General features: G+C 39.4%; 1 protein-coding gene across 2 annotated transcripts in view; it reads right to left on the minus strand.

Annotated features, from left to right (window-relative positions):
• RAMP3 (receptor activity modifying protein 3) overlaps positions 1-25270 on the minus strand; it is a 42196-nt gene that overhangs the window by 15854 nt on the left and 1072 nt on the right. Inside the window, exons 2-4 of one of the 2 annotated variants that reach the window (XM_027675967.1) lie at positions 24257-24378; positions 8270-8299; positions 5137-5269 (exon numbers count right to left, since the gene is read on the minus strand). In XM_027675967.1, coding sequence (XP_027531768.1) covers positions 5137-5269; positions 8270-8288 — 152 coding nt within the window. In that variant the 5' untranslated portion in view covers positions 8289-8299; positions 24257-24378. The remainder of the gene's footprint in view (positions 1-5136; positions 5270-8269; positions 8300-24256; positions 24379-25270) is intronic. The other variant, XM_027675966.1, reaches the window with a different exon arrangement.

Here is a 25270-nt window from a genome sequence, read left to right on the forward strand (position 1 = left end):
AACTTGCAAGAGTTCAAGAAGTCTGAAATACCTGCATTATCATGACAGGCTGTAAAACTTTGATATTAATTTAATAAAAGAAAAGTGATTGAAACGTGACTTAAAAGTGGCTTGTTTGTATTTAGTTGTGAAAAAAGGATTTCTGACAAAAGAAGGAATTTTACTGTATCTGTGAAATATGTAATAAGGTGTGAACGCTGGGAACTGGAGTCAAACTGATGAGAAATAAGACACATCTTCCTCTGGCTGTGAACAGCAAACCCTTTGGAACAATCTATATATATATAGATGTAATGAATCAATACTAATCTTTTAAATAAGAATTTATGCATTCCCATAATATACACTCATTCTTACAGGGTTTTAAATAGTGACTACTGGGTAGATTGCGTGGCCTGTATTATTCAACAGTGCAGACCAGATGGCCATCTTTCTGGCCTCAAAATTACTGAAATGCTAGTAACTATGCTCATAAAGATTTGGAAAATGGGGATGCAGAAGAGAGGAGAAGACTGGTGCCTGGGAGCAGGCCAAAAGCTTAACAAGCCACTGATAATCAGTATTAGCACATTGTGATCCCACATTTCCACAGGGGTTAGGCCTAAGATACACACAGAATTTTGTTTAGAAACTGCTTGTTCTAGCTAAATTGTTTCCAGGATCCAGTTAGAAGTATTTGGGAAACCGTTTCATGAGCTAAGAATAGAAAGTAATCTAAGCCATTACAATAAGCAGCATTTTTTCAGGTTCATGTAAGACAGCTCTGGGTGCTCCCATCTTCATCTGGCCACTTGCTTCAGTAATTAGTCATACCTGGCCTCTCAACTGTAGTCCCATTGCAACCACACCAGGATTTAACATAGCACAGTGAAAAAAATCTGACAGTTAATAATGGACTTTGGTTTGTGGACAGTAGCAGATTTTATATATTCAGATGCAGTTGCTAAATATTAAGAAGGTAATACAGAAATATAATACTTCTGTTATTATATGTAATGTAGAACTTATAACATGCATGTTATTATAAACAGATATAAAATATCAAAAACATTAAACATTAAAAATAAAAACCTTTCTGTAATTTCCAATCTTCTGGTAAACGAGAAGTATATTTTCTTTTGTTAATTCCCCATACAGCTTTCACCCATACTTCAGTTCACTTGCCATGTACCATAATTTCCTGTCTGTTAAATCAAGTTGTATTTTCATCTTCAGAGCTCCCTATGAATAACTCATAGGCATCACCAAAACTGTGACTAGGCAAACCCCTCTTCTCTGTCAATGAATATCTCCAGCTGTGTTTTACCTTTCTTGTAAGGTGTTTGTGGTTGGCCTTCATATTCCAATGTCCAAGCAAGAACCACTGAAATACATCACATCTAAATTACTTAAAATATTTTAAAACCCTACTTTGATCCCTCATCATATTTAAGCTTTCGAGTACCTTTGGATAATCTGACCCAGAGTACTCGTATCCTAACTTCTCTGTGAATCCTCATAGAAAAATGCAAAAACAATAGGAAAACTTTCTTTTGACAGTGCTTTAGTAAAGCTTTACCTCATACTTTACCACTTATATGCGGTCATTATACTTTCCCAGCAAGATCAATATCAGCTGTGGAGGCTAAAACTCAGACTGGTTTGCAGTACCAGCTGCCACATAGGAGCCTCGTCTGTTTAAAATCAGTCAAGACGCTGCTTTTTAAAGAACACAGGGTTTTTAAGAATGTCAGAGCTGTCAGAAAATCTTACAGTATAATTAAGTTACGACAAATTGAAGTCACTGTAATATCTCTCTCACAAATGTTTGGCCAAATAGTGAAGCACTGCAGATAATTGCTATTTACAGTCTCATAATCGAGGACAGCCATCTACACTGTAGAGTTAAAACTCCTCCATGAAACAAAGAATTTAGAAAAGAAGCAGATTTCCATGAACTGTTACATTTTGATATAAGATACAAAGATTTTGAAAAATCTTTCTAAATGAAAAGTGCCATGCAGAAATAACTGTATGAAGAAACAGGGTTTATTATACAAACCCCACAGTTTTAACCCTCTATTTGATCCAGGTTGATTAATTGTTACTGCTGGAGGCTATATGTAAAATCAGTGTAAACTAATACTACCAGGCTTCCAGATGTGAATTTTAAGTGCCCATGGCTAGATAAACTAGTTTTTCATTACTTTGTCAGATTACTCCTGTCTCATCTGTCAGGGCTCCTCCAATGAGCTGGAATAAATTAGCCTACATATGTCCCTGCCCAGGCTGGGGGGTTGGAACTAGATGATCTTTATGGTTCCTTCCAACCCAGGCCATTCTATGATTCTATATGCTTCTTATATAAACATGACATCAAATAACAATGTTTATTCTCAGAAGAGTAAAATTCATAAAGGTAGATGCACGTCTGCTGTTTCTTCAGTCCAATGAACTCTTATTATAAATTGTAATCAGACTTATGATGCTTGATTAATCCTTGATTCAGAAGATAAATTCCGAAACAAATTCCTCCTGCTACTCTCTTTTAAAGTAGAACTTGAAACATAGGAGATAGAAAGAAGTTTTCAAAAAATGAATACTACGTAAAAACGTAAAAGGTTTTTCTTCTGTAAGAGGCTTGAATTCTTCTGGTGCTGCTTTTGAGGAAAAATGTGCAAAGCCTCAGACTGACCAACTTCAGAAAAACCATCTCCATAGAAAGGCAGGAATTTTCTTGTACAGGCAATAAAAACAACACCAAAGGGCAAGTGCAATTGGAAAGGATAGAAACTAGGTGGATTCCTAAATTTAGCTGAAAGCCAGGAGAACTCAGACTTCAGTCACCTCCAAACCTTGAAAAATTCTTGCACCAAAATCATTAAGCTATTGAAGAAATTTTAGCACAAGTCTTGAAGAAAGTTGTCTGTTTATTTACCTGCATTAACAAAGGCACAGTCTAATATTTTGACTCCTATAGGTACTTTTCTCTGCTGCAAGTAGTACCATTAGATAAGGACACATCAATATGAACAAGATATCAGCAAAGAACTCAGTCTGTGACTATTATACAACTGTAAAGAACATAAAATGGAGCAAAATTACAGTGCTTCCATCAAAATAAATAAAACATCTTGTACCTAGGTGAGCTGCAAAATTGAAATTATTGCTCCATAACATACTGTTATTTATTAAAGAAATTTATCAGTACCAGCACTGCAAGGATTTCTTTTTCTTTATATGCATATTTCTCTGCCAGATTTGAATGCAATTTCTGCAAGCTGGTTTGCCTCCTCCTGCCCTTCCCCTCAGCTGGAGAGAGCTGCATGACTGCATCTTTTACTCCAGTGCCGTGAGTTTTAAAAATGTACCCTTTAAAAGATTTCAAGGTTGTAAATAAATGTGCAAATAAATGTGCTAAGAAGGAATAGCATCTAAGTTGTTAATATGCTGTCAGATTATGAAACATTATCAGCAGATGGGACCATTTCAACACAGGTGTCAGTGATAAGAGACTCCTGGGGAGCTGCTGCAACATAGCACTGCAGTCCAACATTTCATTATCTATCATGTCTGTTGGTCATCTGTGGGGTGAAGTCGCAGCCCCACAATTGAAGCTTGAGAGGTTTGAGGTATTGCAAAGTGTTAGGCCGTGTTCCATGAGAACAGTGGAGCTAATTAGATAGTTTCCATAGACACAGCCTTGAGTTATAAAGAGTACAAGGTTAAAGCTGTTTGGCTGAGTGCAGGTGCTGCATGCCTAAATGTTTTTGCAAGAATATGTTTATATTGTATGCGTGAGAAAGTTGAAGGGAGAGATCTCAATAAAAGCTGCCTGCTACGCTGAGCAGGCAGACATCTCTGTCTCATCACCCTTTGTGTCTCATCACCCTATTGTGTGTCGTGTGTCTTTCTTCCCCCACGGATCAAGACCTATCGACAGATACCCTACAACAGTCATCAGCTAGTTAAAATCTTGCATAACACAATGTGATACTAAATAGGAGACAAGACCAATGATCATACAAGACAAGAATATACCTAGGGTTAAATGTAAAAGGTGTGGCAACAGATGGCTTGTGGCTACCCTGCCTCAGAAGCAGCCTCCAAAAACACCACCAGCACAGTTTCACATCCAGGAAGATGCTCTGCTTCAGGGTGGCTTTTACCACACCAGCTCTAGCTCACTTGAGTCTCATTTTCTGAAGTGCTGAACACCTGCAATTTCCCCTGATTTCAGCTGGTGTAGAGAGTACTCAGTGCTTCCAAAGACCAAGCATTACGCATAAGCAAACATGGTCTTAAGGAGCAGATGCTCTACAAAGCCAAAAATGCCACCAATTACACAAACCCTCTGATTTTCCTCCAAAGCAGAGTTTGAAGTGTGCAGCTTTATAGAGGGATATTTAAATACCTCCAGCCAACTACAGGAATAGAGATAACAGTTAACAGGAATAGAGACAGAAAATAATAATGCCACCCTCACTACTGTCAGTCTTGGAGTATTTTAAACATCCAAATAGACTAGGTAAAGCTCACTCTCTCCATGCTATCTGTCAGGCAAGAAAACAAACTACAGCAGGTTCAATAGGACAAATCACTTTACATTTGAATAGGGCAATTCACACAAGGTGGATTTCTGAAACAATGTCATCTTACTGAAAAAAAAAGGAAATCAGAGGAGGGAATTGTATTGCTGCCAGAGAAAACAGAACAGCATGATTCTAAAAGCATTATTGCTTTAGTGGTTTCACAGAAAAAAAATTACTTGGGTAACAATTGCCTAAAATGCACAGAAATACAGATTAAATGTAAACACGACTGTTTGAGGTAAAAACAATAGCAGATAGTATTGATTGTTCCATTGGTTAGTTTTCAATAAAGTGGTCTACTTTGTGTACTCTCGGAGTTAATAGCTGGGTGTCTCTGCATGCATGAGGCTCCAGCGCAGGGACTTAAGACCTGCAGCTCAGCCCTCTGCAACTGGCAACCAAATACTGGAGGTTTTCAATCTATCTGGAACACAAACATTTTACACATATTATGGATATATTAGGATGTTGGTATTACAGTGTTCTGGCATTTGAAGTTATTCTTTTTTTAAAGGACAAACACTATTATAAGGTGAGAACTACTGAAACCAAAACTAACTCTTACATGATAAATTCTGTCAGGTTGCACCACTTTTTAGAGTCCACTTTCTTCATCATCTCTTCAAAGGATTTTCCACATGCAGGCAACTTCTCTAACATGAGAGATTCATTGCAGAGATCAGTCCGTTGACGTGCACCTAAGTAAAATCAGAAGCACCTTAAACCAAAAACACTTAAATAGAAGCAGGAATACATCACTCAAACTCCTCACACAGTTCTGCTTGCCACTTACATTGTTGTAAACTTAGTATTCAATATTCTGAGCAATTTTAGAAAACAGATAAAGTATATCTTTACATAAACTTACTGAAAACATGACTTAGTATAAAATACGAAAAGTTACCACATATAGTATTGCTTTTTAGATCTAGCATAGAGGAACCTATCTAGTCACGTTTCTGATCTTACTTAGCTTCTACTCATACTAATTTACTACCGCCCATTTGCATTTTCACTTAAAAAGTAACTGGATCTCCTGATCACACACTTCAGTATAGAAAGCACTTCTCAAGCTTACACAAATGCATCCTATTCAACCAATTATATTACTGTGAAATTACTCTAACATCAGAAACTTTTGTACATCTTACCAGCTAAAGGGCTTGAATTTTCACAATCACAACTTTTTCTTTAGCATATCACTAAAACAATTGTCTAGAGATCAAGTCTTATGAGGAGCAGCTGAGGGAGCTGGGCTTGTTTAGCCCGGAGAAAAGGAGACTCAGGGGAGACCTCATCACTCTCTTACAACTTCCTGAAATGAGGTCGTAGACAAGTGCGGGTTGATCTCTTCTCCCATGTAACAAGTGGCAGAAAAGAGGAAAGTGCGTCAAGTTGTGCCACGTGAGGTTTAGACTGGATAGTAGGAAAAATTTCTTCACCAAAAGGACAGGAACAGGCTACCCAGGGAGGTGGTTGAGTCACAATCCCTGGAGGTATCTCAAAGACATGTAGATGCAGCACTAAGGGACATGCTTTAGTGGTGAATTTGGCAGTGTTAGGTTAATGGTTGGACTCAGTGATCATAGATTCTATGACTTCATGAATTATCTACAATTATCAGTTGAAATTACAGCATACAGCTACTTGCAAAGAAAGAGTTAACCTTGACTTGAGCAAGCCTGTAACTTTTTCAACCAGTAATGGCAACTCCACAACATTAAGAGTCAAGGTCAAAGGTTTTTCTCACCCAGCCCATGACTGCATTGGAATACAAAACCAGTATTTTTATATTTCTTATAAAATTGAAATTCTGAAAAGAAAATTATTCAGATTAATGTATTTGATTTTGATAAGGCTGAAACATTTTGTTTTGATTAAATCATTAAGTATGTCTTGCTTTACTTTTACAGATGTTACTACTTTCACTGTTCTGTATTAAAAAAGCATATATTTTGTAGAATATTAAAAATTAACTAAATATGTATATAAACATATTTAATACAAATGTCTAAATTAAATTAGTCATGAAAAAAGCCAGTGTAATTTCTTCTTCTCACAGCAGCATAAATCTGAGAAATGGATTTACCTGAACAAAACTGCAACCCTAACAAAACCTCTGTATATGGCAATCCTCCTGAGAACTCCGGAGGAATGGCTTTTTTCAACAATAAAGCCAAGGAGAACAGCTCACTTAATCCTAAGAAAAAAGAAGTCTAAGTGGAATCAGGTCTTGCACCTTTTTCCTCTGAACCTACGTTTTCACTGAGAACCTATTTACACCAGGGAGAGGAAGTATTTTCCTTGTATTAGTTACTTTGAAAGCAGGATTCCATCATTGCTGAAAAGAGCTAGTGGTTCTAATTTTGTGTAGTAACAGCCAAACACACTGCCAGATGAACTGTGATCAAAACCATGCAAGACTTTGCTTGATTAAAAGGAAGGAGCAGTCCTCATGGCACTATTCCTTTATTTAGAAAAAAAAAAGTAAATCCAAGGCAAGATGATGTTTCAGGCTTCACATCATAACCCAGTCATCAATCAGAAACTTTTGAACATCTTCATTCAAAATGGGGCATGTGACTGTAAAACAGGCTTGAGTGCACATCGTTTCACCCATGAAGGAGACTGCTGCTTTTGAGCCTGGGCAGGAGCACCTTGCAATTTAACTCCAGCTATCACAGCTAACTCCTTAGCTGGGGCAGTCACTGTCTCTGTGATGCTTTCACATACTTTCCAAGAGCAGCAGGCCCACAACAGGACAGCCTGTGCTGCACCTGAGAACCTAAGTCTACACAGATCTCTCCAGGTGTATGGCTAACTCACTAGACCTAATCTTACCTCCCTCATCACGTCTGATTGTCAGTGCTCTTAAAGCTAATGTGAAGTTTTCATCCATGTCAGCAAAAAGTCAGAACTATAATTAATCACCAGTGATAGAAATGGTGAAAATTACCAAACATGCTGCATAACTTTGTCCTTAGGAAGTTAACATGATAGCATGGATCCTGCCTATTTAAGCATTCCCGCCAATTCATTTGGCAGCTGCACCAGTTACAAGTTATACTTTCCACAGTTAGATCTGCAGATGAGCACTAAAGCTGTGCAAAATTCAAAACCAGATACAAAAACTGCACAGCTGGCAACTTAAATCCTGCACTGATGCTTTCAGAAAAGTTAAGCAAAGTTGCCTTTTCTGGCAGAGTATTCTAAACAGCCAGAGTATTCTAAATCATTTGATTTATAACCCTATAAATCCAACAGAATACGAGTTTCTCCTCCTCTATGCCATGTATGCTGACAATTTGCTCCAATCCCTTCCCAGCAGGGTTTTAAATGGATTTCCCATGGCCTTGGTATTTTAGGTTGTCTCTCTTTAATAAAACTTCAGTATTTTGCAAGGTTATAGAAAAAAACCTGAGTCATTTGACAGCAAACTGATGTCATAAGAGTTTCTGTCTAAATCCCTGACCAATGGGGTTCAAAGTCATGAATAATTCTACAGTTTAACCATCACTATTGAAAATGACCTTCACAAAACACTACAACACTCTCTCTTCATATAGCCAATGGGCAAGACCAGTTGCAAAAAATGCATGACAGCTGACTAATTGAGATGAGATAGGATGGAAGCGCTTATCCAGTGGTGGCCATTAACAAAACAGAAACAGAAGTTGAATTTTTGAAGTAAAGCTCACCTGCGAATCCAAGCGTCATTAGACCATTAACTATGGAGGGGAAAAAAAAGAAAAAAAAAAGAGAGATGAATTAGATACCTCCACACTATTATATAAAAGAATTAATGCAGATACAAGCAAACTTGAGCATAATTTAGATTTCAACATAATATTCAAAATGCTCATTCAAACATTAGTTTCAGTTGTATTAAAGAGTGTGTCTGAACAGAATAATGAACATTTAGAGAACATTATGTTTTTAAATTCTTTTTAATCTATCCTTTAAATGGCTGAGTCAGTCAGACTTGTAATGGGTCCACAGCACTCCTTCCTGTAGTTTCCAACATTAACGATTAGGGATAGGGAAATTGTACTTTAAGCTTCTTGAGGGTGAAAAAGTTGGAGAAGATAACACGCTCAAAACATAGGTAAACACATTCTAATGTGTAGAGGAAAAAAAATCCTTTTGCTATTAAAATTAAGCAAACAATAATAAATGTGTGCTCTCTTCATTTAGAAATGTGTTTCACAGTCTCCACCTTTTTGCACAGTAAAGTCACACATTTTGACAAACATTACATTCAAAACCTATAAGCTTCTCATACAGATGTCACACTAGCATAGGTATGTCAGAAGAGCATCCAAATGGAAACACAGACTATCCCAACAGGGGAAGGCTTCTGATTAGCTATTTGCAGTATATCCAGATGGATTAAATCAACAGAAGCCCACTGTGTTTGCACAGTTCCAGCCACACTTACGATTTTGTAAATATAGCTAAGAGGGATGTGGCTTCAATTCTTTTTGATGTCCCACTGAAAAAAAAAATTGCTGACAAATTTTATAGTGTTAGCCTTGCATCAGAAATTAAATGACTGATTTCACACAGATGGGTGCCTCCTGCACCTTGTTTATACAACACATGTCACCCCAGTAAAATGAAGCAGGATATATGTAGCAGAATATCAGTACCAATCACGCTGACCTAGACCATGAGGGACCCCACTGGGATGTGCCAGGCTGTCAGCTATGTTAAGTGCAAATTATTGGGTACATGCATGGAAGAAGAATTTAGAGTCTTCTAAGGAGCATATTTTTAATCCAGAGAAGCATTAATCTCTGTCTTAGTTACTAATGAGCCAGAAATTACTGTGAAGAGCAGGAATCCACACATCAGAAAATTGTGTTGCATCCAAACACTTAGAGAGATGAAACTCCATTATACACTCTGACAGCGGTATCTCCTTCACAAATAGAGCACTTTTTTTTCCCATGCTATTAGCTGTTATAAATATACTTGATTCCCTGGGTAGGTTTTTCTTGAATCCTCCCTTGAAAATGTGCCTTAACCGCAGAAGACTGAAGATCAAATTAAAAGCACACACTCTGTGATGAAGCCTAGCCCATCCATTCTCAGGAAACAGTCTAGGCGTATACAGTTATCCTAGTTGCTCTCTTTGAAAAGCACAGACTGCACCTCCAATTCTTATAGTATCAATTCCTATCACTGTGCTCTAGATTTTTCATAATTATTGCTGCAGTAATCTTCACGAGACCACAGCAAGACAAATAAAACAGGGTTTACAACTAGAAAGAACCAGATTTCCCCAAGTGTCAGCAAGGGAACCTGTGACAAAACTAATACTGAATAAAGGCTCACAAGTTAGTGCTCACAAATCCTCCTGCACACAGGAAGATGTGTTTTTTGCATTTTTTTGGCCATAACAAAGGAACACAGGGTGTTTTGCACCCATGCTCAATCAGAAGACTCCAGATACCTTCAGAGAAGGGTAAAAAAACAATTCAGACCACCATGTGCCACCCCTCTATTTTCTTTGTTCTGAGATATTCAACTCATAACAGAGATTTAATCAGGAGACCATAGCATGCCATGATAGTTTACACAAAAAGTATGACCTTTGCAGCAGCTCTTATTTCTTGAAAGGCTGATGCCACCACATCTCATTAGAAGATACACAGAGGAAGCAAAATGGGTCACAGTATTGGAAGGTGTTGCCATGATCCCAAAATAAAACAGTTGCCACGCACTCCTACCTGAACCCACATTTAGGGAAAGAATAGTAGGTTCAGTTTAACTGTACAAGCTGCCTCCAGCTAAATCATGTCAATAAGGGACCACACCAACGGTCTTTTTTTTTTTCTCCATACACTATAGTGGCATGTATGATCGCCCCTAGTATTAGCCAAATCAGATGCAAAGAGACCAACCAGGTTGGAGCCAGAGCAAGAGATGAAGGAAAGTATCATCAAACAAAAGACGAGAAAAAGTAGGTTTGAAGGGCTTTTGGAAAGAAAAACAAAAGATAATCAAAATGGAAGAGAGTAATAGAAAATAAGAAAACTGAGAAAAAAATCCACCAGTTTTCCATTAACAACCTGCTTCAAAATCTTGTATCTGAAAAAATAGAAAATCTGTTCCTAGACCTTCACTACAGCCTCCTATTATTTACTCTCTACTCTCCTTTTGTAAAAAGACCTTCTTCTGACACTAAAAAGGGAGTTAAGAATGAGATTCACAGAAACATGTAAATTCACTATTGAGATACATGACAGGGTAACTGCCCTGTAATTTTCTCAACTATATAAACTTTTTCTGTGAAATGGAAAAATATTTCTCAATGTTTATTTTTCTCCTATACCGTTATTATTCACAGGTATTTTTCCCAGAGGCTTAAAAGTAGCACTGAATGTCTGTCGTGCAACCCCTTTATAAATCTGGAGCAGCATATGAATTGCTGTGTGTTCTTCCTACTGCACATTTCTCTAAGCACATTTTAAGAATAATTCTGAAAATCTTGTGTAACTATATAAGAGGGAAATGTTATAATTTTCCCTTGCCTGAATGTTTCTTCAAGATGCTGCTATTACTGACAGTAAGATTTTTGAGTGGCTCTTATACTTTCTCAGAATAATTCTCATTTTACCAGACAAAACTCCTGTACACAGTTTTGCACCAGCAATTACAGCTGTATAATCTTACGTATATTCTTTGAAATTTGTGAAGTCTGATTCAAAACCTCTTTTCTTTCAATTATAATTTTCATAAGAAAAAAAAGAACACATAATGATCTGAAGTTAAACCTCATGGCAAGAAGCTACTTCTATACCTCTTTTTAAGGACAATCCTGCCAATTACCATCATCTAATCTTTAACTACATCAGGACATCAGATCTCTATTGGAAGTTATGTACTAAACAAACAGCTGTCTCTCTGCAGAACCTGAAGTTTCAATTATAGCAGCACATAGCTATGCAAGAACTGTCATGACATACAGTTCATGAAAGCAGCTAAAACCACAGTTTGAAAAGGCAACTGCTGCTCTACCATCATGCACCTATGATATATTGGAAAAACAGGTGAGAGATTAATACTCTATTGAATCATTTTTCTCATACTGATCAATAGCTTTTTTTTAATACACCTGATTTTAAATACTGAGCAAGTCAATTTTACAGAAGCATAATGCTTCTCCAGGTATTTAAATGTTAAATAAAGTTACCTGTTGCAGAGGTGCTATTAAAGATCATGTTAAACTCATCAATCTTTTATGTAAACCCGAAGTTATTCCATTACAGGTGTTCTGGCAGGAATGCATAGACACTTCAGGGTATCTAATGCACAAGGAATTCCCATGGAAATCACTTCTCCTATGCTCTCACACCGTGTCAAGAGGCATCCTACTGCATAAAAAAAACACTGGTTACAATTGCGGTAGGGTTTCTTTATTATCTGTTTTCTGAGCGTGTACAAGGTCAAGAGCCTCATTTCAGTAGGGTCTGTCTGAATACAGAAGGAAAAGATGAGCTAACACAAGCATTGCGTGGTTGCCTTTCAAAGCCTTCTCTAAAAGTCCTCTGTTGGGGTCAAGTCAAATGTATGTGGCCCAGACACCACAGACTCTGAATAGGCTAAGAAATCCTGAAAGTTGATGGGAAAGCCCAGAAAGGTCTCTGTTTAGAGGCTACTATAAAAGTACAGAAAGGAAAAATAATGCTATTGGTACAAAAACTAAAGTCCCACCTGCCAGCCTTTAAATAACTCTCTCTACAATACATATGGCTCAGAAGGTCATCTTTTGTTCTCAGCTATTGCCTGTCCTTTTGACACTTCATAAGAGGAGTGGGACAGGGACAGAATGGAAGAACATCATCACGGTGTGAAAGCAGCCAAGGAAATGAGGCAACTGAAGTTCACAGAGACAGGCAATGACAGGAACTCAACACAAAGGAAGGATGCTGGGAATAAACAGAAGCTTGCAATAAATACAGTACTTGAGAAAAGTGTTACACTTGCGTTCAAAATTCACCCAGGAAAAAACATGCCTCACCACATGGAGTGGCAGGAGCAAGGTAATCCTGCTGGCAGGGTGCATTGATCTGTTCCTACATCCAAGAAGTTAGCTAGAGAGCTAGCATAACACAGAACTCGGCTTTGCATTACCTCCTTCTTTGATGCTGAATCCCTTTTAATATTCTTTTTATCCCCTTGTGTCAACTGCACAGAACGTGCATATATAGCCACAGAAATGTAACATCCAAAACTAAAAGTGTAGTTCAATGCTGAATTTTATCGCAGTTTGAGGTACGACATTTTTGCTTTTGAATTGTTGAGGTAATTTCAGACAGTTAACCATTTGGGACACTAGAGTCTTCTTCCTGCACAGCAAGAAAAGCATGAAAGAAAGCAACTTAACCTTTTTCATTCCATTGGTGCAAATCAACAGGGAATTACTGAGGGCATCAACTGTTCAGATCCATGTTGGTTCAGAGTTCTCCAGGTTTCCAGTGATTGCAAAGAAATGTGACCATTACTCCGAACTTGTGCTTCAACAGCGAATTTTTCAGAGCAGTAATACAAATTATTGTCCATTATATTGCTTTCTGAAGTTCTTAAATAACTGCTGGCAGCATATTAATATTGCTCCCCAATTTCTGAACAGTCTATGTCTACTTCAAGAAGTGTTGGATAGGTTTTCTGCTACTTTGTTTGAAACAAGTATGTCTTATTTAAATAAACATATGACAACTGTTTTTAATAAAATATTTATCTATTAATAAATATTAATTTATCTATTAAGAGATATTAATTTATTAAATAAATAATCAAATTAACTATACCAGTTCAACAACAGACTTGTGGAGGGGATTACTTAGCTGTGCACCAAGACCTGTATTGTACTAGAAGTTGTGTGACTCAGACTGAATTGTAACAATGTTTTCTTCAACTCTTTTCTGTCCTGCTATGTTTGTGATGAAGCACTATGTAGCTGAAATATAAAATACAGCCACTGACTTTTAGACAGTGGATCAACTAAATATTCCAACAGCAGAATTAATAGCTTTAAGTAAACTCTCTTCACACTTTTACAAAAGTGGTATACACAAATGTGATCCTAGACTAGAGATTCATCCTTCCAGGGAGTAAAACTGAAGAGGAGTAAGAGGAGTACATTTGTTTCTAGACTAGAAAGAAATCCACAGCATTAGAAACTGTTTAAAGATGACATTCAGCAACAAGCACAGCATCACCAGCCAGTCGAGGAAGGTGATTGTCCTGCCCTGCTCTGTGCTGGTGTGGCCTCACCTCACAACTATGTGCAGTTTTGAGTGGCACAACATAAGAAAAACAAAGCTCTTAGAGAGCATCCATAGGAGGGCTACAAAGATCACAGAATCAATTAGATTAGAAGAAAAGACCTCTGAAAACATCGAGTCAAACCTACAACCAAACACCACCTTGTCAACTAGACCATGGTACTAAGTGCCACTCCAGTCTTTCCTTAAACACCTCCAGGGATGGTGACTCCACCATCTCCCTGGGCAGTTCATTCCAATGTCTAACCACCCTTTCTGTGAAGAAACTCTTCCTAATGTCCATCCTGAACCTCCTCTGGCACAGCTTAAGACTATATCCCCCCATCCTGTCCCTACTTGCCAGGGAAAAGAGGCAGACCCCCACCTGGTTACAACCTTATTTCAAGTAGGGATAAGGTCATCCCTGAGCCTCCTCTTCTCCAGGCTAAACAGCCCCAGCTCCCTCAGCCACTCCTCATATGACTTACTCTCTAAACACTTTATCAGCAACATTGTCCTTCTCTGGACATGCTCCAGCACCTCAATGTCTTTCTTGAAGTGATGGGGCCCAGAACTGGACACAGCACTTGAGGTGCAGCCTAACCAGTGCCAAGTACAGGGGGAGAATCGTTTCCCTGGTCCTGCTGGTCACACTATTTCTAATTCAAGCCAGGATGCCATTGGCCTTCTTGGCCACTTGGGCACACTGCTGGATCATCTTCAGCAGCTGTCAACCAGCACCCCCAGGTCCTTCTCCAACCACTCTGTCCCAAGCCTATAGTGCTGCATGGGGTTGTTGTAGCCAAAGTACAGGATCCGGCACTTGGCCTTGTTGAACCTCAAACCGTTGGACTTGGCCCACTGGTCCAGTCTGTCCAGGTCCTTCTGCAGAGCCCTCTTGCCCTACCACAGACTGACACTTGCACCCAACTTGGTGTCATCTGCAAACTTACTGAGTCCAGACGCAATCCCCTTATCCAGATCGTTAATAAAGATATTGAATACGACTGGACCCAATACTAATCCCTGGGGGACACCACTACTGACCAGATACCAACTGGATGCAGCACCACTCACCACCACTCTCTGGGCCCAGCCATCCAGCAAGTTCTTAAACCAGCAAAGAGTGCATCCGTCCAAGCTGTGGGTTGCCAGCTTTTCCAGGAGAATGCCATGGGAAACAGCGTCAAAGGTTTTGCTGAAGTCCAGACAGTGTAGGGTGTAGAGGGAAAGCCATATGATGAGCTGCTGAGACCACTTGGCTTTTTCAGCCTGGAGAAGACTGAGGGGAGACCACAGTGTGGTCTACAACTTCTTCATGCGGGGAAGTGCAGGGGCAGGAACTAACCTCTTGTGTCTGGTGGCCAGTGACAGGACCCGAGGGAATGGCATGAAGCTGTGTCAGGGGAGGTTTAGGTTGGATATTAGAAAAAGGTTCTTCACCCACAGGGTGGCTGGGCACTGCAACAGGCTCCTCAGGGAAGCCGTCACTGCACCAAGCCTGTCTGAGTTCAAGAAGCATTTGGACAACACCCTCAGCCACACGGTGTGATTCTCTGGGATGTCCTGTGCAGAGCCAGGAGCTGGACTTCAAAGATCCTTGTGGGTGCCTTCCAACTCAGGATAGTCTACAATTCTATGATTTAAGGTGTCTGAAAGAGAGTTCCAGAGGACTACGTGCATTGGAAGATGGCTACAGTCAGCAGAGACAAAGCACAACAGCTTTCCTAACAAACTCAAATTCACTGAATTCACTTGTGTGTGTGTTACCCAGAATATAAGGCAAAGACTGTTATTTACAATGTACAGGCCTTCCAAAGGCTTTGTACTCCTTGTTTTCATCTAACTTCTGCCTGCAAGACCTGATCTTCCGAGTCTTGGTGTACTGTAGTTGCCACATAAATGTATAATGTCTAAAACAACCATATCACAGCTCTTCATAATTTATGATTACAGATAAATAAACCTAGCAACTGAAAGTTCCTTTTTTTCACTCCCGAAACATCTGTACTTCTTCAGATTTATTATAGCCTTGTGAGGTATCACTACTGAGGTCTCCATTTTACATGAACCACGGAAACAATGACAGAACTAGTAGGAAATCTGTCTAAGGTCACAAGCAGGAACCAGTATCACTCTTATCTACAGTGTGAGCCAGCAGCAGTCTGGTGCCATGACCTCTGTTTCACCACTACCTCCTTCTCTCAGAAAACGTTACCAAAGCAACTGAAGAACATGATCTCTCTGCCCAGAAGATAATTGTGAAATGTGTCAGCTGTGCAATTTATGGGAAAGGTACATCAACTAATGAGGCAGCATAGTTCAGATTCATTCCCCCCCAAAGGTGAGAGAGCCTGCAATTACTGTTGAGAGACACACACACCCCAGATCACATCAGAAGTGTGACAGCCCTTGAAGTTGGCCACCTGCATCCAGGACCTCAGACTGACACTGTACCACTGATCACCTGGAAGCACATATTTGATCTAATGGCTGCTTATTATTGTAACTCAACTGCCGAAAAGGCAGGAAAAACCACCAAAAAAAAAAAGTGATGTGACATAAGGTTTTCCTATAATAAGGAAACATAAGGTCAGCACAATACTGACTTTATTCCATACCTAACCACCTGTGAAAGCGTGTAAAACACTAGTCTCTCAAGGTCAGTAAGGACTCCAGTTTGCTTCTGTGGAGTAGTCTGAAAACGAAGTCAAGCAATTTTTTTTTTAATAACCTTGAGAAGGGGAAATGACCTATAAATGTTTCACAGACAAGGGTCACTGCACACTCCCTCCTGAGGAAGTCTTTAAAACCATGGGATACTTGAAGACATTAAAAGCCCCTTCTTCCCTTGACAAGCAGAACATTTAAATCAAGACACTACCATTATAGAAGGCCTGGGAAAATGCCTTTTTTTCTTTTTCTGACCAGACAACAAAAATCCCCACCCTGAACATCCATCTTCTTTTGCTGATGCATGTAGTGCTCTCGCAGACTCCTAATCCTGTTACAATATTATGTCAAAGCATCACATCAACATAATTCCAGTGAAGTCATGTTTTCTGTGAATTCTATGCCTACCATGAAGTAAAAAGTTGGCTTGACCATTCATATCTGGGTTGTTTTTCTTCAGTAGCCCAGCATGACTATCAGGGCTCCAGAGCTCTGGTTACTCACCTACATGATCACAGATTATTTTAAATGACATGTTGCCATGAAGAACAAGAGCAATAAAACACTGACAAAACTTCAGAGCTTTGCATGTCTACCTATACTTCTATGTATGTACCTGCTCAGAGCAGATGTGAGCAGCTCTTCACAATAGCATCCTTCCTCCAATGAATAAACATTGAAACAGATCCTTGCCAGCACAGCATGGCACCATGATCCCTGCACACCACAATTTCTTCTGGATGTATATCCACATAGGAAACTGCTAAGCAGCAGATTCTGGTACAGGAAATTACTTAGGTCAAGCTACTGCAGTAAATCATTCCTCTCAGCTGATCTGAGGACCAGAACCGAACATCAGAGAAGCACAAATTCCCAGGTATCTGCCTCCAAGGCACACCACCCAGCCAGCAAGGCAGGGCACATCTGGCTGCTCATGAACAACCCAGTGCTCCTCAGTTTGTACTTTTTGTATTTGCTTTCATTTCATGTGTTTTAACAGAGTTCTTTTGATTTGTTTTTCAAACGGCATGTGTCACTAAAGGAGTAAGATGTTATGATAGTGAAAGATTTAAACTTCTCTTTCTTCTCTCCCCCATCTACTACCTTCATGCGTTAACACTGTACTGAAAGTTGATTGCAACTACTCCTGTGTAATGGAAACAAAGTATTAGTTGCAATGGCTCCATAAAAAACTTACTTTATGTATACTATCATTACTGTAACAAGGCAGTAAAACTTTTAAATTCCAAGTTTTCTTTATAATCATTACTAATTTCTATCCTGGTTTTTTTTTCATTTCAGTATTATACTAAGAAAAATTTAAAAAGTATGATGTTTTCTTAACCAGCCCAAGACCAAAAGACATTTCAGCAACAGCAGTTGAGTAGTGCTTACACATACATGCAAAACTTAAGATGTGCTAGGAATATGCCAGCTAACAAGTATGGAAAATCAGAAACAACTAACATTGTGCAGAAAAATGCTACCCTTTATTTCTTCCTAAGCTAAGAGAATTGCTAGGGTGTGAAGAAATCATTTATCACTATTTGCGCCACCAGGCTGAAACAGTGAAGATGATCAACCCTGAAGAGCAGGCTCCTAAGATCTTCAGATCTGCACATTTTTGAGCTCTGGAATGGCTGACCATCAAGGTGCCCATCAAGTAGCTCTATCACTCCCCTCTTCAGCTAGACAGGGGGAGAGAGAATATGGCAAAAGGCTCATGGGGCAAGATAAGGACAGGGAGAAATCACTTAATAACTGCCACCACGGGCAAAACAGACTCAACTTGGCAAAATTAATTTAATTTACTACCCATTAAAATCAGAGTAGGGTAATGAAGAATAAAACCGAATCTTGGAACACCTTCCCCTTATCTCTCGCTTCTTCCCACGCTCAACTTCACTCCCAATTTTTCTATCTCCCTCCTCCCCAAGCAGTGCAGGAGGATGGGGAATGGGGGCTGCAGTCAGCTCATCACATGTTGGCTCTCTCTCCTTGGGGGAGGACTTCTCACACTCCTGCAACTCCTCAGCATGGAGTCCCTCCCATGAGAGAGTTCTCCACAAACTTCTCCAAAATGAGTCCTTCCCACAGGCTGCAGTTCTTCACAAACTGCTCCAATTGTGTCCTTCCACAAGGTTTTAAGTCCTGCCAAGAGCCTGCTTCAGTGTGAACTTCCCATGGGGTCACAATTTCCTTTGGGCATCCATATGTTTTGGTGTGGGACCCCCTATGGGCTGCAGGGTCACAGCTGCCTCACCATGGTCTTCACCATGGGCTGAACAGGAATCTCAGCTCCAGCACCTGAAGCACCACCTTTCCCTCCTTCTTCACTAACCAGAGTTGCTTCTCTCACATGTTCCTCCTCTCTTACACTGGCTGCTGTGCAGCAAGTTTTCCCCCATCTTAACTGTGCAATCCCAGAGGTGCTACCACCATCACTTGACAGGCTTGGACTTGGCCAGTGGGGGGTTCGACTGAACAATATTGGTTAGTCTCTGTTGATCTATAGAACATTGGGGTTTGTTTAGCTCTAACACTATCAGTGAAACTGTAAAACAGTTTACCTAAATCTCCCTGCTTTCATAGTCTCAGAAACATTCTTGGGCTGAAATTTTCCATGACTTTGCTCTCATATTGGGGCGAACTTTTCCTCCTAAGGCCTGAGTAAAATCCTGCTCAGGATTCTGGAGTCATACAAGAAGTAAGTAGAAAGGGGAGTAGTAGATAAGAATGAGTATTCCCCTCCCTGTAGTTTTGCAAATGTGTCAACAATTCTTTTACTCATGAACTTATAAACAGCTTGATTTATTTATACAGCTGTGGAGTGGTATACTCTGAGGCCAGAAGGAATCCCTCACATCATCCAGATCTTTTGTAGCACAAGGTAAAGGTCTTCCAATAATTTCTATACCAAGCCAATAATGTCTACTCAAAAGACAGATATTCTTCATAAACATTTCCAGTACAGATTTGGGGATTGCAAGGGATGAAGAATCCCCCATTTCTTATAGGATGCGTTTATGTGAGATTGTTTCCTACTTTTTATTTCTTTGATAAGTTTTTTTTATATATATATAATTAATTGCATGATAAAATATGAAGCAGCTGGGAGGAAAAAACCTAAATACTGCTCAGGCATACTCAGCATGCAACAGCATGAGCAGTATAGGATCAAGGATCCTTATGGTGTTGCAACGCACATTCCACCTGTTCTGCACCGCTCCACCAGAAAGATAAGACAAAGAGGAGTTAGAAACTACTTTAACTAAAACTCACAGCAAATAGCAGGTATAAAATGTCACTTTACTACACAGAGATTCCCCTCCCCATTTTTTAAAATAATTAAATACCAGAAAAAAGCACTAACATTTCTTTCCAAAAACCTTAAAATGCAGAAAGAAAACACAAATATTTTGAGGAGCTTAATTTTCCTTTGACCTTTCCTTTGCATCTGTCTTTTTTGCTGCTTCTAGTCTACAGTGGAGCCAGTTAAACAGAAACTGGACGGATGGTTATTCCAGCAACACTAACATTACTTCATTGTGCATCACTAAGTGTTCCATGGCAGGAAATTCAACCCTGAACATACCCCTGGAAATATGTTCAGCATCCACATTTACTAATGGCAAAGGTTAGCTTCCCTGAATGCAAATCTAGTCTAGCTCTAGGTCAAAAATAAGAGATTTACAATATTTTTTAATATGATACAGTAAGTTCTGATTTTGAGTTATTTAGCTTGTAAAAAACTACATATTTATCTGTTTTTCTAAAAATAAAATAGAAATAGAGGAGATTCCCCACATACTGAATGACAATTGATGACTCTGTGGAAATACACACTTTGAGCATCTCATTGAAAGCCAGAACAAATTTATTTTTCCCCATTTCACTTGGACACATAAGCTTAATGCTCTATCATTGAAAGATTACAACACCCATTGCTAATCAAATTTAAAGAAACCTCTTTTACTATTAAATTGGACATGTTCTTGGTACAGGAAGACCCTTGAGGGGTAAAACTGGAACAGCTCAAGAACTCAAAGAGATGTTAAAGGACAGCATTACATTTGCAGCCACTTGTCAAAAACAAACATGAAGAGGAAATCTGTTCCACAGCCCCATGTGGCTACCAGACAGCAAAGCCCTGATGTGAAGGCTGAGATAGCAAAGGGCCACCTCCACTCCAAAGCTACAGAATATGTGTCTGGGTATCACAGAGACAGCCAAGTCTCTTCAGGTGATGAGACCAACTGCAAGTACCTGCATGGCCTTCACACCTCCACATCAAGAGGACATCTTCCTCACAGCCCTGACGGCAGTCTCCAGTGCACAGAGGGTGAGCAAAAGAGAAGAGTACAGACCGAAGCTAAAGTTCAAGTGCTTAAGACTCAGAAGAAACATGGGCTTTGTGTCCCATTGATGAGCACTTGAACTTCTATAAGGTGCCATTTACTGTCCCAGTATCCCCCCATCTCTTCCCAATACCCTGTGGGTGTGAAACCTCTTTTCCCTTTTGCTAAAGGCAGGAGGGCCACATAGATCAAAGGCTTCACATCCTGTCAAATCTTAAACTGTGTATTTTGAGACAACAACAATGCAATAATATTTGATAATGATTAGACTCTCTAGGATCAATCTCTCTGCACACAAAGGGATGCAAAAGAAATCTGTCACTTGTGACATTTGGAAACAAAATTAAATTCCTGCAGGAAGTGACAGTCATTACTGGCCAACATGAATTATAGTATCTATTCTCACAGAAATTTTTTTTCCAGATAATGCTCTACAAAATAAGAGCAAATTAGTCACATTTATTAGGGTGTGAAAGTAAGACAGATGCTTTATGGCAGGCCTGATGCTTCTGCACAGTCCTTTGCTTACTCAGCTTAATCTAGTTAAACGCAAAGAAGACGTGCTTTTGCAACCTGGAGCTGGGCTAGGGCCCCAGCAACGTCTATCACATTGTCCTCTTCAGATGAGAGTCTCCCTGGCTCAGAGCATAGGTAGAACAAGTGACACCTCACCTATAGAAGGCCATCAATCTGGCTACATACAGGCAAAGCTCTGTATTCCAGGAGATAAACTGAGGCCACCAGCTGTTATGCGGATATGCCACTTGTTCAAGACAATACGGTAGATCATGTCAAGCTGCTCCAAAGACAAAGGCTGGGACTCTCTCTAACCTTCAAACCATCTAACAGTGCAATTGTATTTTTTTTTTAAGGTTTTTAGCAAGGAACGAAGCTGTCTCCTCTTTTCAGACTGGTTTCAGGAAAGCCAACATATGATGGGAAATCAGGCCTAAAAACTTCTGAATAGGCAGCTTTCTCCTATTCCACTTTGCTACTCCTTTCTTTCCTCATACCCACATATCATTCCCACACATGACCCAAGCGTTCTTCAAGCAGCTTTTAGATTGTTCTACATACACAGTCACATTAAAAAAATGTCTTTTTTTCTGTTTATGTTTTCCAGTTTATCTCAATGCAAGACTGGCTGTGAAGAGACTCTTATTTTAGAAAAAAGCACAGGTTGTTTTCATAAAACACAAAATTATACACTTCTACAATTTTATTCTGAAATAAAATGGTTCATGCGACAGCTTTCACTAAACTAAAAAGGTGTGAATTAAAACACGTTTCATTATGTTTGTGAAAATTAACCTCCCCACGAGCCCTAGGAGAGCACAGTTTGCTTTCTTCATATGTGTTTCTCAAGCACTAATTTCAATAGCCAAAACAGATGGTAGCAAGTGGTGTTTTGTAAGACACCACTCACTGCATTTTTTTCCTTGGTAAGGAAAACTGAAATTTGACTCATTTGTCTCCAATTCAAGCCATGAATCATCTCTGTTATCAGTACAGAGGTGGGGGAAACTGAACCACAAACCATACAAAAACTGCTGGTGCTGCAGTGTTTAAACACAATTTAATCGACAAAATCTGCCATAGTTCTCCTTGAGGGAACCATGCTCAAAACTATTTACTTAAAATCATGTAGTATGTGTGTATCTGCCCCTATAGCAGTACCTGTCTACCTCAATGTAGACTTCTATCTTAACAGCCTCTGATGATTTGCATCACAGGTTTGACTAAAATAAACCTAAAAGTAAAGCCCTGAGACACCAAAGGTATTTAAAACCTTAACTACTATGTAAGTAGGGAGATCTTACTAAGTTAAGAGCAAGAATTAGATCTCATTGGTGTAAATCAGGTTCAAAAAGTCTCTCTTCTTCCTCCACACTTTCAACCTGGAATTGCCTTCAAACAGGAAGTGTCATTCCTCCTGAGGGCTCGGACCAAGACAGCTGGAGATGCCATTCGATCCTCTGTGCTACCACTTGCAGTTCATTTACCATCACAGAGACAACTGAAATCAGGAAATCCTGCCGTTCACCCTGTCAAGAGCAGGTGGTATGAACCTATCTCCAGTTGTAAGTACAGACCTCAGGAAAAGGGCAACACCTTGCCAAATAAAAGAATCAGGAGACACAAAGAGGGTGAAGGATGGTGGGAAAAACGTCTGGATCCAACAGCAAGTTGTAACAGAGGTTGCATTTACACTAGATGCTTTGCTTTCAGGATGCATGCTGGTGCGGTCTGCTGCCTGTCCTCCTGCTTGCCTAGTGTTGAAAATCATGTCTTTAGAAAATGAAGCATTATATTTTAGAGAAGTGTTTTTGTTAGAACTCTGTGGTCTGTCTCAGAATCAGATGTACTTCTTTGCAAAGGTTTATTTGTTCTACATGCACACTCGCCTGGGTCTATTAAATTCAGAACTCCTATGACAGTATTCCCTTTCTTTGTTCCACCCTTTGCAGCTGCAGAACAACATGATATTTTCATAAGAAAATAATGAAAAAAAAAACCCTTGATTTGGTTTTCAAACTTTAACCCACTAAAATGGTTTGATTTTTTCCCTCATTGGAATCCAAACTCTCCAGTAGTTACAGATGCTATGTTGCATACAAGGGGAGCTCAGAATCTGGACTTTAATACACAGCTTTTTCATTATTGTTTGCAGGATGAGGTATAGTCTTTAAAATAAAAAGCAAAAACGTAACTGGGACCAGGCTCTGTTTCCAGGTTTCCAACTGTCCAGTTGCTCACCTCTGACCTGTTTAACACTGTGAAAACAGGATTATAAAATGGAAAAACCTACAGTCAGTCTTTGAAATCTGCATTGGAAAACTGCTCCAGATAAGAATCACACCATCTCTCTTGATATGGGTTTATATACACATACTGAGAAAGATTAATCTGGAATTTTAAAAAACACCCAGTTTTACTCTGGTAGCATCTTTCAATTCAAATACAAATAGTACTACTGAAATGCAGGCATTGCATAAAGAATGAAGGAGCAAACATTTGGACAGAGATGCCAAAACAATGACTTGTGTGAAAAAAACCCACCTCATCTGTTAGAAGTCTTGGTCAAGCCTTTAAGTTGCTCCTTGCCTCAGTTCCCATACATAGAAGTAGAATAAGAGACTCTGGTATGATGGTAAATACATCACTATTTCTGAGGTGCTTAGATTCCACAGTTAGTAAGTGTCTATCTACAAATCTGCTAAGCAAAGTAGAGGATTTCACCTGACAGCTGGCATTTCCAGCTCTGCACCTCGCCCCCATTCTGGATGTTATCAGCACTTCATATGGAAAACAGAACCGACCACGTGCCTGTGTACCAGGTGCCTCAGTTGATGCATTCTTTACCCTCCACACAGATACCCCCCACACACAGCAAATCCAACTTCTCTTGTAATCACAGAGTGAACACATTGCCTTTTTTGTCATCCTTGCTAAGGAAGGACAACATAACAGATAGTTCTACATAGTGATAATGTGTCAATAGTCCTAGGCAGAAAGACAGAGAAAGCAGTGGTCTGAGGCTACAGAAGCACAGTCCCAGTCCCCACTCAGATGGACTTCCCACTGCAGTCAGTAAGCTAACACTGAAGAATCCTGGCAAGAGTTTTACCTTAATGAGAGAGGTCACGGATCTCTGGTTAGTCAAAAGAAGCCTCTAGGAATGGCCATTCAATTAAAGTAAAAATTCTTCCAAAATAACTCATATTAAAAGTGTGTTTGTACTACTCAAGGAAGAAATTCAGTTTTCTACCACTTAAGGTTTTCCTTATTAAAAAACTCGATTTCACATCACAGAACTTAGAGGGCTTTTCCTACTAGGAAATCAATCTCATTTCATTAATTCTTGATTATATCTACCCTTTCCAATTTCAGGCAAAAGCAATGCATTATCAGTTAACAGATATCCTTAAAATCTTTTTTTTTCTTGTGAAAGGAACTAGCACAGTCAAAAATGTCTAACACAATTGATTTACCTTTGCCTCTCTGGTGAAAAATGCCCTGAGCCAGAGAGGCACTGCCCCTCACTCCACTCAATCTCTGAAAATAAATCTCCAGTGAGCAATTTTGTTTTCCAAATTCACAGTAATATCAAGATGTGTCCCCATACAAAAAGATTACTGCTTGGTTCCCTAAATTCAAGATCACATAAATCTTTCCCATGTCAAGACAGATGTTGGCCATTTTTTTATTCCTTTACAGCTGGGAAATAACAAACTATGAGGAACTAAGGTAAGATTTAGGCAATCCTTAAGCCACAGAGAATCATGTATTTGACATGTGATCCTTTTGACAGACCAGGTAAAGATGATGCTACTGACTACTGTTGATACAATTACTCATTTATTTGGACATCTTTTCATAGAAAGATGTCCAGTGT

This window comes from Neopelma chrysocephalum, unplaced genomic scaffold (assembly GCF_003984885.1).
Source record: "Neopelma chrysocephalum unplaced genomic scaffold, ASM398488v2 Primary Assembly neopelma1_26, whole genome shotgun sequence".
In the NCBI taxonomy this organism is placed as follows: Eukaryota; Metazoa; Chordata; class Aves; order Passeriformes; family Pipridae; genus Neopelma; species Neopelma chrysocephalum.